We start from the raw sequence: 17,579 nt of genomic DNA on the forward strand, positions 1-17,579 counted from the left end.
GCAGCTGTTTGTCACATCATTCGGTATCTTATAGGCTCATCTAGCCATGACTTATTATTTCTGACTAGTTCTCTAATTCGTCTCATTGCATTTAGTGATGCTGATTGGGCTAGATGTCCTTATACTCATCGTTCTGCCACTAGCTACTGTATGTTTCTTAGAGATTCCTTAATATCTTAGAAGAGTAAGAAACAAAATCGGGTTTCAAAATCTTCCCCTTAGTCTGAATATTGAGCCATGTTTGTAGCTTGCTTTGAGATTGTTTGGCTTCGTGGGCTACTTGCCAAACTTAGGTTTTCTCAATCCAATCTACTCCTCTCTATGCAGACAACATAAATGTTATTCAAATTATTACCAATCCTATTTTTATGAGCATACCAAACATATCGAAGTGGATTATCATTCAATATGAGAAGCTGTGGATACTTGTGTCATCTCTCTTTCACATGTTTCTAGTGCTCTCCAAATAGCTAGTGTGCTTACAAAATCCATGAGTAGGCAATGTCATCAATTTTTAGTTGACAAATTGATGTTTCTTGATCGACTAACATCAATTTGAGGGGGGATGTTAGTAAGGTGAAAAACTCATAAGAGAGTTAATATGGACAACTCATTAGAGAATTAATACTTTCCACGTATATTTATGAATGTAATAGTTGTACATATTTTTATAATTATGGTTTAAATATTCTATAATTACACAATAAATTATTTTTACTTCTTAGAGTATTATTTTAGTTAGAAATAGCAGATTTTTAGGGATGTAAATCAAAATTATTTTTAGTTAATGAAAAGTCAATGAAGCAAAAATATTCGGACAAAAAAAGGGATAAAATGCAATAAACCAAAAAACAAGTTCTTTGAAAAAAATACAGACCGCTTTAGTTAACATAATGATCAAGGTGGTGACTCGTGACAAGCACAATTCTACACCAAGACGGTGGGATTGAGTGAAAATTAAATAATAAATGAGTTGATACCTCCCATGGGCTGAAAGTGGAAATTGTTAAGTCTAGCCTATTAAGAAGAAAAAGAAAAAAAAATGAAAAGATGCATAAATAATCAGGAGATAAAATTTCAGGTTTTTTAAAATTTTTTTAAGTGGAAAAGTTTGTTTACACTGTTACTCTTACTTATAAAAGAAGAGCAGTAAGGTGAAAAAACAGATCAAACAGAGGAGAAAAAAAATTCAAAAAGAGAGAGGCTGTGCAGAAAAGAAAAAGAGAGAGAAGAAAGATAGAGAAAAGGAAGAAAAAGAGAGATAAGATGGGGTAGATATATATATACATATATATATATATATATATATATTTAGAGGTTAGTGGTAGCCTAGAGAAAAGGAAAAGATGTTATCATTCTCTCTCATCAGTGATATCATCGCTGACATCATCTATTTCGTCTTTTTCCGAAAAAGTAATTTGATTTTATTTTATCTTTCTTAAGTGCTTAACAAAGAAGATGTTGTTTCTTTTTTTTTTTAATTTAATTCTTGATAGATTATCTTGTATTTATTTATGTTAATAGTGGATTTGATTCGGAGATTGATTTATAGTTTTTCGCTTTACACTGAAAGATTTTTCATATAAAATCGTGTATCTATTTAATTTTGCGATTATTATCTACTTATTATTTTTGTTCGGTTGTACATCAATTTAGTTTAGAATTTTAGTTATTAGTTTCAGCTAATTAATTTTAAATTGACTTAATTTATACAATTAATTTTATCTCTATTCATAACCTAACACCAATAGGTCTCAATAAAAAACTAAGAGTATCTTGATTAAACCAAATGCTACATATCAAGGAAATAAGGAAACATACAGACTCAGCCAGCCAACCAATCCGCAGAAGCTACTCTCACACTTTAGTAATTACCATTTTTATGTTTATCTTATCAATTCATAGGAGTAGGAATTTGCTTTGATCATGTTCATAAAAGTAGGACAAATAATTTCAAGTTTTTGTATTTAAGGGAATGCAACCTATGAATAAGGCATTGAAATTTGATTCTTTAAAACTGGTTATTTTCTCACCTTAAGTAAAAAAACTATCACAACCAACATCCTAGCCTAATTGGGACCTATCACTGGGATAATGTTTTGTCTGATAGACATAAATGCTAACCTTTTGAAAGAAATTCCTTCTTATTATTCACAAACATGCCATAGTTTCCTTCTTTTCTTCTATAGCATGTTAATTGATTCCCTCTTAGCAAAGCATGGGCAATAGGGTGTCTAGTTCATTTTTTTTACACTGCTACAACTTGGAAGTTTGGCTTTGTTGGTCTTGTTTACTGTATGTAATCATGCTATGGCTTTAGAAATGACCATCTACAGTATTATTCTATTCACAAGCTCTTGAGACAGTAACTTAATGTCACTCCACGCCCTATGGTGCCTTCATTGTCCTTCTTATTGAAAGAAATTGTAGAATCCGTTTGAGACATGCCTAGGATCTAAATGTGCTTTTGAGAGAAGCAGACTCGAGGCTATGCAAAAGTGTTCCATGGTCTTGTATGTTTGAGTCTTATTATAGATTTTAGGTTTCGATACATTGATTGTGTTATTGTATGCATCTTGACATTGCATTTACTATGTATTGATTAAAGGCGCTCCTTATGGATGTCTTGATCAATAGACTGAACCCATTCTAGGATTCCTTTGCCCTACTTGATTACTCTGGTTAACATAAACCAGTTTATGTAGCTCTCTACATTCAACTTGTCCGTTTTCTATTTAAGAATGTGTTGCAATCTGCTTACGAATTGTTTGATGAGATGTCCCGAGGATGTGTTTGGACAACATTCTTGATTGGGTTATATTTTCTGTTTGTATTGATTGCACAAAACCACTTCCATTCTCATTTTGCCTTGTTGTTTGTGTCCGTTGCCAATTGATTTATGCGTGAAGTTTTTGTTTGAGGCCAAATATTTTCCTTTTATTCTTGCAAATGATGATGAACGAAATGTTCCCTGGGCATTATTTTGCAAAACACACTCTAAATCTTTTTCCTCCAGTGTTTGTGGGGCTGATTTGGTATAGTCTTCTAGTTGTCTGGGAGGTTAATTTTTTGCTTTTGAAGTGATATACATGAATGGAAACAGCAGGGTCTTGTAAGGATTGCATGATTTACTTTTGCTTCATATTTCTATGGACTAGTAATGTGGAAAATCTAAAGATATTTGCTTTGTTCTTCTATTCACCTTTTTCCTTTGAATGAATTGAAGGTCTCCACTCCTGAATAACTTGTATTAAATTTTGTCAATTTTCTAAATTCTTATATTATTGTCTCTTTCTGAATAACTTGTATTAAAATGTCAACATACACCTGTGGGCCAAGGAGAGCCATGGATACAGATAGGTCCAAACAGTTCATGGGCCCGCGGCCCATCTCTTTTTTCCCGCCAAACTCTCGTACCCCCTTTTTTTCCCGCGCCACTTCAGAGCTACAGATCTCAAATCCCTCAACATTTCAACTCTTGCTTTTATTTTTTACTGTTCAATCTTTGGAGGAATTACTTGTCTCAAAAGACTTATTCAAGGATTTCGCTATCTATATCGCATTATTAAGGTTAGTTTGTTCATGATCTCTACAAATTCCAACTGTTGGAAGTAAAAGTGGGTTTCAGAATTAATATTTTCAAACTTTCAGATTTAATATTTAAGTGTTACTTTAGCTTTTTCAGATTTTGGTTTCAGAGTTTATTTGCCCGATTATGCTCATAACACTTCGTCATTTCGATTCTGGTATTATTTTTGTTCGTATTCTTCCTTGAAGATATAATTGTCAACATCTGAAACGATGAATCTGTTGATACAGAGAATAGCTTCGGTGGTTACGACATGTGTAGAGAGGAAGTTCAGAGTGGAAGCGATGACATGCTGATTGATGGAAAATCAGATGGTGCTGAGAACAGACAAGTAAATTGTGTACTTAATGAATTCAATGCCGATTATCTCAAGGTGTACTATGGTGAGTGCTTCTATTTATTTGTGGATTCGTACAAATATATGTATAGAAGTAGATAAAAAATTCTTCACTTGTTATGAAGTACTTATGGTTATCTAAGCATAATTACTATATACAGTTTCTGAAATAAATTTTTTTTTCCTGATACCAGCTTATTAAGGATTTTGACATCTTTATATCCAGCGTCTAAGTTTCTTTCCATTAGGAAAATTGATTCCATGATGAGTCTTTGCCTAATTGTTTGATCATAGCCTTCTATCGTCATCATGTCTTCTGTTCTTTTATGGATTCATAATGGTTTTTAAACTTGGTGTTAAAAGTTTTTCTAATTCTTTTTCTGTTCTCTCTTGTTATTAGGATCTCTCTTGGAGAGGCTTTTCTGTTTTTTTTTTTTTTTCTCCTTGACGTGAATGAATATTTTGATTTGCTGCAGGAAAAATTTTTCCTTATGCCGAAATATTTAAATGGATGTCATATGGAAACGGTAATCTCTGTCTACCATATATGTGTTTAATTGCAAGTATGCACCCTCACTTGCCTGTAGTTTCATGTATGATTGTGTTTTGCTACTTGAGCTTTGTAGATGGGAAGCATCCTGCTTGTGACAAGTCCTACTTTGGCCGACGAGAATTTTCTTTTACACTGGAGAATGATATTTACTTGCGATTCCAGTCTTTCAATCGTGTATCTCAGCTGGAAAGTTCCATCAAAGAAAAATGTCCCTTCAAAATAGATATTGGACCTGTGTATAGTGTGGATGTAAGTTTTCAACCTCTTTCCTTACAACTAGACAATTAGGTAGTTTGCTTAAACTAGCATGTTGACACTAAACTACGTTATTATTTTTGCTGAAAGTCATATTGTTTCGAAAATTGATAAATCATACTAAATATGTCATTGATCTTCTTTTTCCTTTGCTAACGAGTTGATCTGATTTGCAATCACTATTAGATTCGTGTTTAAATTTGGAATCCATTTTGGATTTAATACCTTCAAACATACCAGATCCACGAAATACTTTGTGTGTTGTGACACTTTTATGCAGAGCTTGCTGGTTTGAGGCCATGCAGATCTTGCCATACTTTTCTGTTGCCAGTGTCATGCACTTTATATTATTTTTCATAACTTTTATTCCTCTAACTATGCAGCCTGCTAAGAGGCATGCGTATGCTCAAAGTGGTGATAACGTATTTACTCCAGTAGAGAGGGAATTGGTTTTTGACATTGTAAGTGATAGCTCTTGATGCTAGATAATCATATCTTTAACTTTTAATTGTAGCTTCCTTGACTCATTAGTGTTGCATCTTTGACCAGGATATAAGTGACTATGATGATGTTAGATATTGTTGCTCTGGAGCTGAAGTTTGCTTGGCCTGTTGGCCTCTAATGACAGTTGCTATTAAAGTAATTGATACTGCTCTCCGAGGTAAGGGCAGCTAAAATTTGGGTCTTACTAAATAATATTTTTCTAAGAAAAAAGTTCAGACAACATATTAACAGAAGTTTGCCAAAGCTTTTGATGATGAAAATTAAAAGATGGCATTGTTAGCTAAATACATAGTACAGAACCAGAAATAAAAGCAGAGATGTAATATTTGAAAATAGTCTTTCTTATGGATTTTGCCATGTTTTTCACATTTTTTAATTAAAAAAAAGAAAAAGAAATTGCCATCTTCTTTTTATTTTATCAAATGGATCATAGAGGTGTCTCTATTACCATCATATGTGCAATGATATCAGATTACAGCATATCAGCAATAGTTGATATGAACTTTATGTCCTCATCTTGCCTGAGCTTTTACTTGCGTATGCCTGCATTAGCAACTTTTGTTCTATCGCGAACATATTTAGATGTTAGTGAAGCATACTTTTGTACTCGTATTCATTATGCACCATCTATGATGCAGATGACTTTGGTTTCAGTCACATTCTCTGGGTGTACAGTGGCCGACGAGGCGTCCACTGTTGGGTTTGTGATGGAAAAGCCAGAAGGTGATGCACTTTATAACTGAAAATAACTTTTTTTTATTTTATTGTGTCGTTGCACAAGTTCTAAAGGGTACTGCCATTAAATCTGTAGATTGACTAATGAACAAAGGGCTGCTATTGCTGACTATTTCCGTGTATACAAGGTGGTATATTTTTCTGCAACTGTTTAGTTATGAAAGATCCAGTTTTGCTTCCGAAATTTAGTAAAATTTCTGTTTTTATCTGTTTCAGGGAAATGAAAATAGTAACAAAAAAGTTTCTTTGACGGGTCCTGTCCTTCATCCTTTTCTTGTGTAAGTGCTACTACTTACTAGTGGTTGTATGATGCCAAGGCCATCATTTCCTGTACTAAGAGATTTTGTAGCTATGCAGGAGATCGTATAATGAAGTTCTTAAGGATTTCTTTGAGGCAAAGTTGCTTCAAAGTCAGAAGATATTTTCAACTGAGGAAAGATATGAAAAGATACTTGAAATGATTCCTGATGAAGGCATGCAAACATTTCTTCTTTTCTCTTCCTTGCTTACTCTGTTTCACATTTTATCAATGGGTTTTGACTATATATTTCTATCTATATAGCTGTTACATCTGAGCTTCGGGGGAGATGGCATGAGAATAGGAGATCCTCCATGTCAAAAGAAGATATCAACATTTTTCGATGGGAGCAACTAAAACATACACTACAATCAGGAAAACAGAAGGTATATGTGAAGCTTGATCTTCCTTACAGAAGAATAGTCCCAGGATAAACAGTAGAACTGATACTTGTGTTAGAAGCTTCTATTATTAATAGTTAAATACCATGACATCCCTTCAACAGGGTGTAAGCATTTCCTGTCCACGGTTCAATCTCCTTTCAGGGGTCAGATTTTGTTAGATTAGGAAAATCATGGGAAAGTAAAAACCTCTCTTAAACAATTTGAGAATAGTATACCACTTTGCGTTGGTGGTTTTTGTTTTAGAGCTGTCCGAAGCAAAGCTGTAAGTTCAATCACCAGATGAAGGACCTTACTCATCCGCATTTTAAAAGTAGGGGTTTGGTATGCAAGTGGTTTTTTGCTCTTGTTCAAAATCAAATTAACTGAATTTTTTTTTCAATTCAAGATTTTACAGAAGTTAACTGTGTAAACCAGTAACCACATTTAACATACTGGATTATTTAATGCAGCTGGGTGGTATATGTGGTTTTAGAGCGTAACAAATAAGGAAAGAGGAAAAAAATACTACACATAAGAAATCGACAAATATCAAACAAACAGAACTTTGTTTTACCATATAACAATACCTTTTGGATTTCTTATAAATGGTCAGATAGACAAAGGAACAAAAAAGAAATAATAAAAAAATGAAGCCAAATACAATTCAGTTAATTTGGTCTGTTTGGTTATGAATTTTCAGAACCCAGCCCTACTGAACCGGATATAAAGTTTTTCCAGTTCAGTTAGATGATTTTAGTTAAAATTAATTGAGATGGCAGAACAGACAGGGTTGACATTTTTTCTTGGTCCAGTTTCACTTTTGGTCTTCTCGATTTTAATTAAAGAGGCTAACAACCTTATTCAGAATGATGGGAGAAGCAAGCATTTAGGCATGCCTTCTGGTCTTCACATTGTTTAAATTGATAATTGGTCCTGTACCAAGGAATCTGTTTCTTTGGCTTTGAAGCAAAATGTAATGGAATGAAGAATGGAGCATTTGCCAATTCGATATTTTATTACCTTTTACCACCTGTGCAGTTAATATGAATTAAATATATTTCTGTTTGATGTACAAGGTTGCTCAGGAATTTTGAATCCCCGCAATCTTTGAAACAGACTGTTTGGTGCTCCCAATTTTGATCTAAGAGGCTTTGAAATTCATTATTAGAACCATAATTTGCTTGATACTTTTTTGAGGTTCAAGTATTTCACATTTTTCTTTAGAAACTTATTCTTTTTACGTAATTTCTTTTCTCAGGCTCAAGGGTTGCGTAGGTGCGTTGAAGAGATAGTATTCTGTTTTACTTACCCTAGGCTAGATATGGAGGTCTGTTACTTCTTTGCTGATCCTCTGCTTTTCCTTCTCCAAAGTGTTTATTTTGTAAACATTCTGTGATGTCCCTCAACTACATGCTTCTCAGGGTTGTGCTTTGTTGCAAAAAAACAGCTATCGTATTTTCACAGAGCAGAAACTATTTATATGAAATATCTGTACTAACTTTATATCCTATTACATTAACATCTTAGGTGTCCAAACACATGAACCATTTGCTGAAGGCACCATTCTGTGTGCACCCAAAGACAGGTTGGTGAACATGAGATTTTGTTAATGTCAACTTGTATGTCCATGGATTTCAAAAACTGTGGTTGACAATGATACTTTATATGCAGTTGGATGTACAAAGAGCTTAATTTGTCTAGTGCAGGAACATTTTTGTATCCTGACAATATTACAATCTTAATACTCAGTTCTTGGTTTCAGGACGTGTTTGTGTTCCTATTGACCCAAACAACTGTGACGAATTTGATCCTTCAACAGTACCAACACTTGCCCAGGTAAGCATATGCTACTTGGATGACCTTCTCTTTCCTTCTCATCCTCACAACTACTGTTTGGTGCGAAGCGTTCACAACTGTAGTTATCTTCAAATTTTCTTCTTTTTTAAAATTTGCGTACTTTATTACTTTATAGGCCCCCGTTGTCCTGTCACTGCTGATTCATCTTTGAACAGTAGGTTTGTGTTCATTGTAGTTATCTCTAAGGATTTATGTGATGAGCTTTAAAGCAGATAAATCCCATAGTCATCACCAAATAACAGCCATTTTATCAATTTTTTATGACATTTCTACCATGTGCTGATAATTTGTTCAATAATTTGTTTATTTTAACAGATAAATTAGTTGAAGAACTGATTTGGAGAAAAATAAAAGGTCAAGGACTTGATTGTGGCAATTGAAATGTTAGAAACTAAATTGAAAAAGGAATTAAAGGTTAGAGACCATATTTGCAAATCAGCCATTGTATTAGTCACCATTTTAACAAACTTCCCATCCAATAAGATACTCATGATAACACCTTAGCATATCCTATGCAATTATTATGTTGTATCCAAATTGTCAGGCGGTTTATTTTATATACTTGCTCAAAATTTTAAACCTTTTCCTTAATAAATGAGGCTGGATGGTTAGGATTCATTTCTTAAGGTTTTCTATTAATCAAGGGCCAACCCACCAAGATGGTAGATTAAGAAGGTATTCAGGCTTGGGTTGTTTTTTTGGTTTAAAAAAAGCTTGTAAGCTCTACAACAATATTTTAAAATTTTTTATATGTTTGAGAACTACCAGAGCTTATAAGTTAGGCATCTTATAAGCTCTTGCAATAACATTTCTGTGATACTGTTTGGGATTAACTTTTATTTTAGATAGCTTATAAACTCTTTAGAAAAATGTTGGTACTAACCAAGTAATTGTTTCTATGCCCTCAAATAATTTTACAAATTCCAGTTTAAGTCTCAAATGTTTGAAGATAATAAAATTGTCTTTTCTTTATCATTTTAATGATATTTTTATTAAAAATAAATATAAATAAACTAATATAGTTTATAAACTTATGTTATCCAAATACTTTACTAGCTCGTTTTTTTTAAGAAAATTACCAGCTTATATGATATAAGAGCTTATAAGCTCCTATATTTTAAGTATACCAGACTCACTTTTAAGTGGAATAACATCATATTCTCTCCATAAGATGCTATGAATTTGAACTCTCATCTGATACAAGACCAATCTTTTAGTTACTCTTCAAAGGGAACATTTCTGCTTTTATGTCGAGAGCGTTGCAGTTACAAGCTTGCTTTTTGAACTTAGTTATGACTAACTAAATAATTCAGTTTAGAATTCTTATGGTCACATTCAAAAAGGGTTGACATGTTGGGTGCCCGTTTTTGGTCCAATTTGTGAATCATAGAAAATAGTCAAGGGCTGCGAGTGAAAAGTATTTTACACCCTAGCTTTAGATAGTCTCTTAATATTATCTGTATGCACTTCTATTAGTAATAATAGCAGAAATGAAAGAACTGAAAACCTGATTTCTTAGGTTCCAGCCTCAATTTATTAATTGTTTTAGCCTATTTTCTTTTTCTTCTCTTCTTTTTCTTTTTCTCTTTCTCATTCGAAACCACCTCATAGACCGTCTGCATATATAAGAAAAAAAAATAGGTTGATGAAGCATAAAATATGCTGAATGGTGACACTTTCTGTAAATTTTCTCGTATGCTATACATTGTTACTGGATTTTTTCTTTCCTTGCAGCTTCTAGAAGAACTTAACATGGGAGGTTTGAGAACAGATGCTGATAATGGTATGTTGTCAATACAGAAGTTGGCAATATGTTGCTTTTCTATTTTATGCTCTTTCGACAGTTGGAGCAATCTTTTTTTTCTTACAAATGTATGATTATTAAGATTTGATGGATTGATACTAGGGGGGATATATGCTAGCAATTCTGAATATCATAATTAGTTCTTGAAAATCTTTCAAATGTGTTTAGATGACAATGTGGTTGGTTTATTTTGTTTTTCATTATGTTGCTGGAGGTTCATATTCACTGCATATAAGCATGTAACATCCAGGTCTGTGTTGTTCTCCCTATCTCACTGATCTTAATTGCTTGATTGCAGAATCAGATGGAACCTCGCTGGGAAAGTCGCTCAGGTTTTTCAGGTCCTCATTCATGGAGCCTTTGCTAAAATCTTGTAAGGTGAGTCTTATCCTTGATGCATACTTGGATGGGCTACCAAGTATTTTACCTCCAAAATCGTCCTGGCATCTACTGCTGATTAGATTTTTGACTTTGAAGTAAACATTTCTGTGATATTTAATCAGTAAAGAAAATATCGTCCTAAAATCGTAGTCATCTGCAGTATAGAACGAAGTCAATTTAAAATTATGTTTTATTCAAGTCTTAATTTTGCTATGGTAACTTGATAAATTTCTCAGTGTTACTCAGGACTGATAACTCTAGAGAAGAAACAACATATTAACAACTAGTAAGAATACATCTTGTTTGCTTTTTCAACCACGCAATTCAAAATTGTTGCAGGAGGAGATAGAAAGTTCATATGCAAAACTGCAGAAGTCAAAGAATTCCTTGAGTTGGTAGTACCTTCAAAATCATTTAGTCCTTGTATATCTGTAGTTTCTGGAGTTGGATGCAACCTCATCTTGTGATTCTGTTGAGGTAGGTTCCTATCCATGAAGAAATACTTTTGATGTAAGTTAGATTGTAAGATGGAAGGATAAAAAACCTGTATCTGATACTTGATTAAGAATACGTATTTACATTTTGAAGCTATATTGTTCGATACAGAGATCTAAATTTAATAGTTTTAGGCATAAATAAACGGTCACCAAAATATGAAAAGTACAAAAAAAAAGATGGTTTCAAATTTGAATAGGATAAAGTAATGCATAACTGCTTTAATATTTTTGTGCTATTTAAATTTTATGTTTTATTTTAGTTTATTTAGATTTAGTTTTATGGTAGTGAAATAATAGGATAATTAATAAAATCATTGTAAAAAAATAAATATTAAATTATAAACATTTAACAAAGTTAAAACTAATATTTATTTAACAAGAATCCCTACTGTTTTGACCCAAAAAAAAATGTGTACCATCAATTTGACATTTTTTTTAAAATAATAATTTTGATGTCCGGTGGCTATTTTTGTAAAATCTTATTTGTTTCAGCTAGAATAACTTCGCTATTTTTTTTTTTTATTGAAGGCACAGCCCTTGTTGTAATTGGGTATACAAATCTTAGTCTTTGTTTTGACATTACAATATATGTGTGTGTGTGTGTGTGTATCTATGTCTGTGTCTGTCTCTTTCAGCCAAAGCTACTTGTGCAAAACTATTGGGATAGCTATCCTGCATGCAAATGTTGGGGTAACTATCTTGTTCTACAACTAAAGGCCGCCAAATATTTTATAACACTCCAAACTCAGGCACATTGAAGTAGTGTATATTTATGAAAAAAGTTTCATAAACATGTAAGCTTGAAACAAATTTCAACTGCCTCAAATATTAAATAATTAATGGTTCCTATAAATTCTTCGAAGTTTAAAGAATTAAATTTCTTAAATTTTAATGTTGGGTGCTTCCTCGCGAATCTGTTAAATGGAGAAAAAACTTCCGTTAAATGGAGAAAAAACTTTCTCATGGTGGTCTAACGACAATGGCACGAAACTTTCTCATGATTGCATGCTGTTGATGCTTAAAACATGTGGAATAGTGGAGCTCCAAACTAAGATGAAGAGAAGAAGATGATAGTGCTTCCCGTTTGGGGGGTTTTACCCGTTAAAATAGGTATGATGTGGCATGGTGAGATGGTTCTTACCTATCATCCACCTATGTCAATTTCTTTATTTTGTTTAATTTTTTACGTCACGACATCATGATATCATCAATCGTCAAAAAATGTTAGTTATTTATAATAAAGAAGAGATTCTCTTTCTTAAAATTTTTGAATTGATTTGGATAAAAAAATAATACAAGATTAATTTTGAATCATCATATATGATTGAGTTGCGAAAATTTCTACATACACATCGTACCTCAGAACGAAATTCTTTCTTGTTAAAGAATCTATTCCTAGTTACTTTGGAACAATTAGGAGATTATCTAGAAGGAAAATGAGGTTCAAGCAGCAATATACTATGGAGTAGTGATTCTACTTATGGACACTTTTTGAATGGTACAAGATAATTTTTGGTGTTTTAGCCTAATTCTTAATGTAAAAAGTAACAAATCTTATTATAATGATCTAACTTTTTTATTACATTGAAGTGAAAATTTTGAATTTATTTTTTGTATCAAAAATTTTGAAATATATTGTTTTAGCATTAAAATCAATACATCATAATAAAAAAAAGATTAATATATAATAAACTCATGTATTATCATTATTTTTCTATTTAAATCTTTATATTATTATTTTTTTCTATTTGAACACTTATACTTTTAAAACATGTTGAAATAAGCTGCTATCATTAAATATCGTTCAACTTTTATTAAGAGAATGATACATGTCATTAATATGATATTCGAGCGAATGACAAATTTTTTCTAACTACTAGAGAAAAGCATTTTTACTCTTTTCTTATTTACATGTATATGCAATCTCCTTGGCATTAACAATAAAATTTATTTTGTTTATTTTAAATAAAACTATTGTCTGAAAGTGCATGTATAAAATTGAATTTATAAGTAGTTCAAAAATCATATATAACATTTTACCTATTAATTATGTCTATAAAATATAAACTTGTAATATTCTCCAAAACTATTTGCTCTTTTTTCTTTATACATAATATATGCCAACTTCTCTTCATTTTTTTAAATATTAGATTGACTATTTCATGTGTTGTAAATTATTTTCTCCACTCTTTTTCACTAGTTATGCATTTGCTTTCCAAATTAATATTATTCAGGAACCACTTGAGAGTTTTTATATAAATAGTTCTAAAAATAAATTCAAAATCTTTTAAAATATAGATGATTATAAACTGAATGAAGAAGGATAAGATATCAAGAAAAATGAGAAGAAAATAGTAAAGGTGTTGCAGTTCAGCGTGACATCCACATAAATGCCAAGCATAAAAAAAATTAGCACTCAGTTCATCCTGAACCCTACGTCAATCACATGTACAATTCTTTTAACGGAAGCTATAGAGTATTTTAATAGTAGAATTTATTTAAACATGTTTTGAGAGTATAAAAGCTTAATAAGATTAAAAAAAAATAACACAAGATTTTAAATAGAACAACAATGATAGTGCATTAAATTTTAAAAATAATATGAGGTTATTTGAAGTTGAACACGGTAAGTATTAACCTTGAATTTGGTTCAAATTCTCAGTTGTAAGGAATAGAAATAGAATATAAATGTAACAAAAATAGAATATCATTCTAATTTCAAGTTAATTTCTAATCAATTTTAAGTTTTTGCTGTTACTTCATTTAGAAGTTGGAATATAAATTTATTTACATAGAATTGAAGATATAAATAAAGTTAATTGAGGAATCAATCAAATGTGTATATTATGACTAATTTTGACTACCAAGTAAATAAGATATAGAGATTGAATGAGGATTTTTTTTAAAAAAAAAAAAAAAAAAGGAAAAAGTTTCAACTCAAAAGCATATATAAGTTTCTTTGAGGTGAAAGACAAACAATAATGGCTAACTCATGCTTCTAATCTTACTTTAAACTCATACTGATCCCAGCCTAGCAATTTAAAAGTGCCTCCTTTCAAAAACGAAGGCCAAATCATATCCCTAATAACCTAAAACAAAGACTTGTTGTAAGAAACAAAGAAGAATGTGAAAAATATGCTTAAACCCCATTTACATTTGCCTCTCTATCCTGCGGAAACACACAAGAGCTCTCTCTCCTTCTTCATGTCTCTAATTGGCTAGAACCTCCCAAATCAATTCAGGGTCAAAAGATGGCATCCTTGCCAGCAAGCATCCTTCAAATTCTGCTTCATCTGCCACCGCCATTGGACCCTCTGTCGACACAGAAGGCGGTGAATTCTCATTCTTCCACATCCCATTTTCAGATACTGTTGGTGACATCAATTCACTGCTCCAATTTTCTTCATACACGGGAGCCAATAAAGATGAAGATGATGAACAAGACTCCACCTTCTTCACTGTCTTCTTCTCGCTATCACCACTCCCATTCTTCCCACTCTCACCAGAGCTCTTCTTTCCGTTCTTTTTTGCTCTCTCCCTTCTCACTCGTTGACAAATCGCTTGGATTTTCGCATCAACAGAGTTCTTCAAAGCAGTCAATCTCGTAGAGTCCACAAATCCCAACTTTCTTGGGTCTTTGAGGTTTGGGAAATTGAGTCTTGCGTACTCTCCTCTGAGCTTATATGCAGCGCGGTCATAGGCGTAAGCAGCAGCTTCTGCAGTATCATAAGTGCCTAACCAGACTCTCATTCTGTTTTGTGGGAGTCTAATCTCGGCTACCCATTTCCCCCAGTGTCTCTGTCTCACTCCCCTGTATAGCTTCTTCTTCATTGGGCACAAATAGGAGCTTGTTGACACAGAGCTTTGAGGTGGGTTTGTTAATGGGTTGCGAGCAAAGCATGTCATTGCTCTGTTTTCTTGGCTGAATTTTTGGAGAAGATCTCTCTGCCAGAGGTACACTGAGGAGCCTAGGGGCTCAAAACCAGGGCTGATCGTGGTGGTGGGGGTCGTTGATGGCGAGCAATGAGAGAAGATTGAATCTAAGGTGTTTGTACCTCCTGCTAAAATGATCTGTGACAGAGAGGACCGAATATCAACACCACTATTTGTGAATGCGAATTGAGGGATGGTATTTTCTTGCATCTCGACTTTTTGTAACAACGAAATTTTGATCGATTTTGAAGTAAAACTCTGAAAATGGAAAAAGTGAAAATAATATAGAGGAAACAGAGCACAACAAAATATTGCCCTTATCTTGGTTTCCCCTTTGGAGAGACAAAGGAAGAAAATTGAAAGCACAAAACTGGCACAGGAACCCAGAAGATGCAGAGAAAGTACTGTGAAAGGAAAACTGATAGAAGATGGAAGAAAGAGAGAGAGACTGAAAGAAAAAAGTTGGGGGAGTTTGGCGAAAGATGAGGGATTTTAAGGTAGATATTAAAGAGCATGTGAAGAGAAAATTTAGAGATTGTGGGGAAGCAAAAGCAGAATCTAAATAGAGAAAAAGAAGATCGTTGTGGGATTAGATTTGAAATGGAGATGGGTTCCAACTTTCGTAGTTGGTGTATTTATAGCAAGAGACGAGTAAAGACATTATTTGATTTAAAGATGGAGGTTTGACTTTCTCCACAACCCAAAATAGTTTGAAGTTAATGACAGCCAATCCTCTCTCTGTAATCACACACTATTTTTTCCTCTCAATTACTTCAGAAGAAGAAGAAGAAGAAGAAGATGTAAAAGCAAAAAGTAAGTTAGTTAGCACTCATTACATAATTCAACAACAACTTATGGATTAAGATTTTGTAATATTCTTAATTTTATGTAATTACCGTGAGAGAAAAAGAGAGTGAGGTAAAAGTAAAAATAAGAGGGTAATTGTGGGCATCCCCCTGGTCCGTACAAGTTTTTATCATTTATTACAACATTGTAGACTCACAGCTTCTGGACATAATAAATGTCTTAAAAAAAGGTCCATACTGAATAATAATTTCTGCGCCACGCGTCCTATTTGAAGAATACTTAAATGTGTTTATTTTTAAATTATTGGTTTTTGTATACAATTTATATATATAACTAGATGTTAATTATCAACTTAATTTTGAAATTCCATTCTTTTGTTCATATATTTTTAGTTGTATAATTTATCTGTCAATTCCTACTTTTTTTCTTAATTTTTTACTTACATTTGTAAGAGGTAAATTTAAAAAGTTTATTTGCACATGATGTCAAATTATTGAAATAATAAGTTCAATTCATTATGTTACAAGATTTTTAATTATTGAATAAAGATGATGAAGTGTTTAGATTAGAAATTTGGGAAATGAATGAAATTGAAATTGGTTAGAAGAGTTCGAGAGACAAATAAAATCATAAAGGTAGAAGTCACATCCAAATGGGTCCAACCTAATAAATACATAAAGGTAAGCATTGAAAATACAAGAGATTTGGAGACACAGCTCGTGAAGAAAGCCACCCATCTTCCCTTTCCTTCTCCATGTGAACATACCTAACCCACCTTTTTTTTTTTTTTTTTATATATATATATACTTTTTTTTTTTAAATTTATAAATTAAAATTACCTGACAATTCAGAATGTTTTTCATTTAAAAATATGATAAATAAATTCTTTAAAATTATAATCAAAAGTTATAAGACATTCATTCATAAAAGGTCGAATTCTATATTTTTAATAAAATTTTAAATTAAAACATAAAAATACTAACACCATATTATCATTGGTTCTTCTGTACATATATATATATATATGCATCTTTCTCGTTTTGCCCCCTACACTCTCTTTTTTTAAGTCTTAACCAAGATTACATTATTAAAGAAAAAGGGTATTTAAGTAATTTCAGAAAGATAAATGGAAAAATCTAATGGGAACGTGAATAGCAGTTTTGGGCAATTGGGGGTCTGAATGTAATAAATGGGAAATAAAAGGGCAATTGGACAATTGACTTGTTAAAAAAGTTAAGGTTTGGCAGTATACGGGACTTGGTCTCACTGGCCACGCCGACTAACACTGTGGTCCTGACTCCTGAGTGCGACACGTCACCGCCGATCGGCACGTGCCCGTCTGTCTTCGACTCTATACTCGGCTCAAAACGCGAAACATTTCACTCCCTCTCTCCCTCATTATATTTCAGCTTCCACCATAATTTTCTAATTTCTTTAAAACTATATTTATTTTCTTCCATTTAAAACCAGAAAATTAGTTTTTTAAAGGTGCATGACCAAAACTTGGAAAAATGAATGTTGCTAACAAAATAGTGATTTTTTAGTTTTAAACATGGATTTATGTGAGTTTTTGAATTTCGTTTATTATCTTGAGTGCTCTAACTAGTTGTAGACCACTTCATGTTAGTGTCGATGACAATCTCCAT

The 17,579-nt window shown here is 32.5% G+C and overlaps 2 protein-coding genes across 3 annotated transcripts; one reads left to right on the forward strand and one right to left on the reverse strand.

Moving 5' to 3' along the window:
* Nucleotides 1-2,171: 2,171 nt before the first annotated feature.
* On the forward strand, nucleotides 2,172-11,287 carry POLA3 (DNA primase POLA3). 2 transcript variants are annotated; one of them, XM_022039130.2, is made up of 17 exons: nucleotides 2,172-3,570; nucleotides 3,820-3,972; nucleotides 4,403-4,453; nucleotides 4,553-4,728; nucleotides 5,118-5,195; nucleotides 5,284-5,395; nucleotides 5,877-5,961; nucleotides 6,050-6,101; nucleotides 6,190-6,251; nucleotides 6,331-6,446; nucleotides 6,536-6,657; nucleotides 7,913-7,981; nucleotides 8,182-8,239; nucleotides 8,417-8,490; nucleotides 10,246-10,294; nucleotides 10,614-10,693; nucleotides 11,036-11,287. In XM_022039130.2, exons 2-17 carry the CDS (start codon nucleotides 3,843-3,845, stop codon nucleotides 11,093-11,095), a joined length of 1,374 nt encoding a protein of 457 aa, XP_021894822.2. In that variant the 5' UTR covers nucleotides 2,172-3,570; nucleotides 3,820-3,842; the 3' UTR covers nucleotides 11,096-11,287. The 2 variants fall into 2 exon arrangements, with proteins under 2 accessions (XP_021894822.2, XP_021894820.2); XM_022039128.2 differs by lacking the exon at nucleotides 2,172-3,570 and adding an exon at nucleotides 3,604-3,746.
* A 2,836-nt stretch (nucleotides 11,288-14,123) lies between these two features.
* Nucleotides 14,124-15,856, reverse strand: LOC110812364 (Integrase-type DNA-binding superfamily protein). Its single transcript, XM_022039127.2, has one exon. It carries the CDS (start codon nucleotides 15,334-15,336, stop codon nucleotides 14,404-14,406), a length of 933 nt encoding a protein of 310 aa, XP_021894819.2. The 5' UTR covers nucleotides 15,337-15,856; the 3' UTR covers nucleotides 14,124-14,403.
* Between the last annotated feature and the right edge of the window lie 1,723 nt (nucleotides 15,857-17,579).

The sequence above is a fragment of the Carica papaya genome, chromosome 4 (assembly GCF_054855325.1).
Source record: "Carica papaya isolate Zhongbai chromosome 4, ASM5485532v1, whole genome shotgun sequence".
NCBI classification, from domain to species: domain Eukaryota; kingdom Viridiplantae; phylum Streptophyta; class Magnoliopsida; order Brassicales; family Caricaceae; genus Carica; species Carica papaya.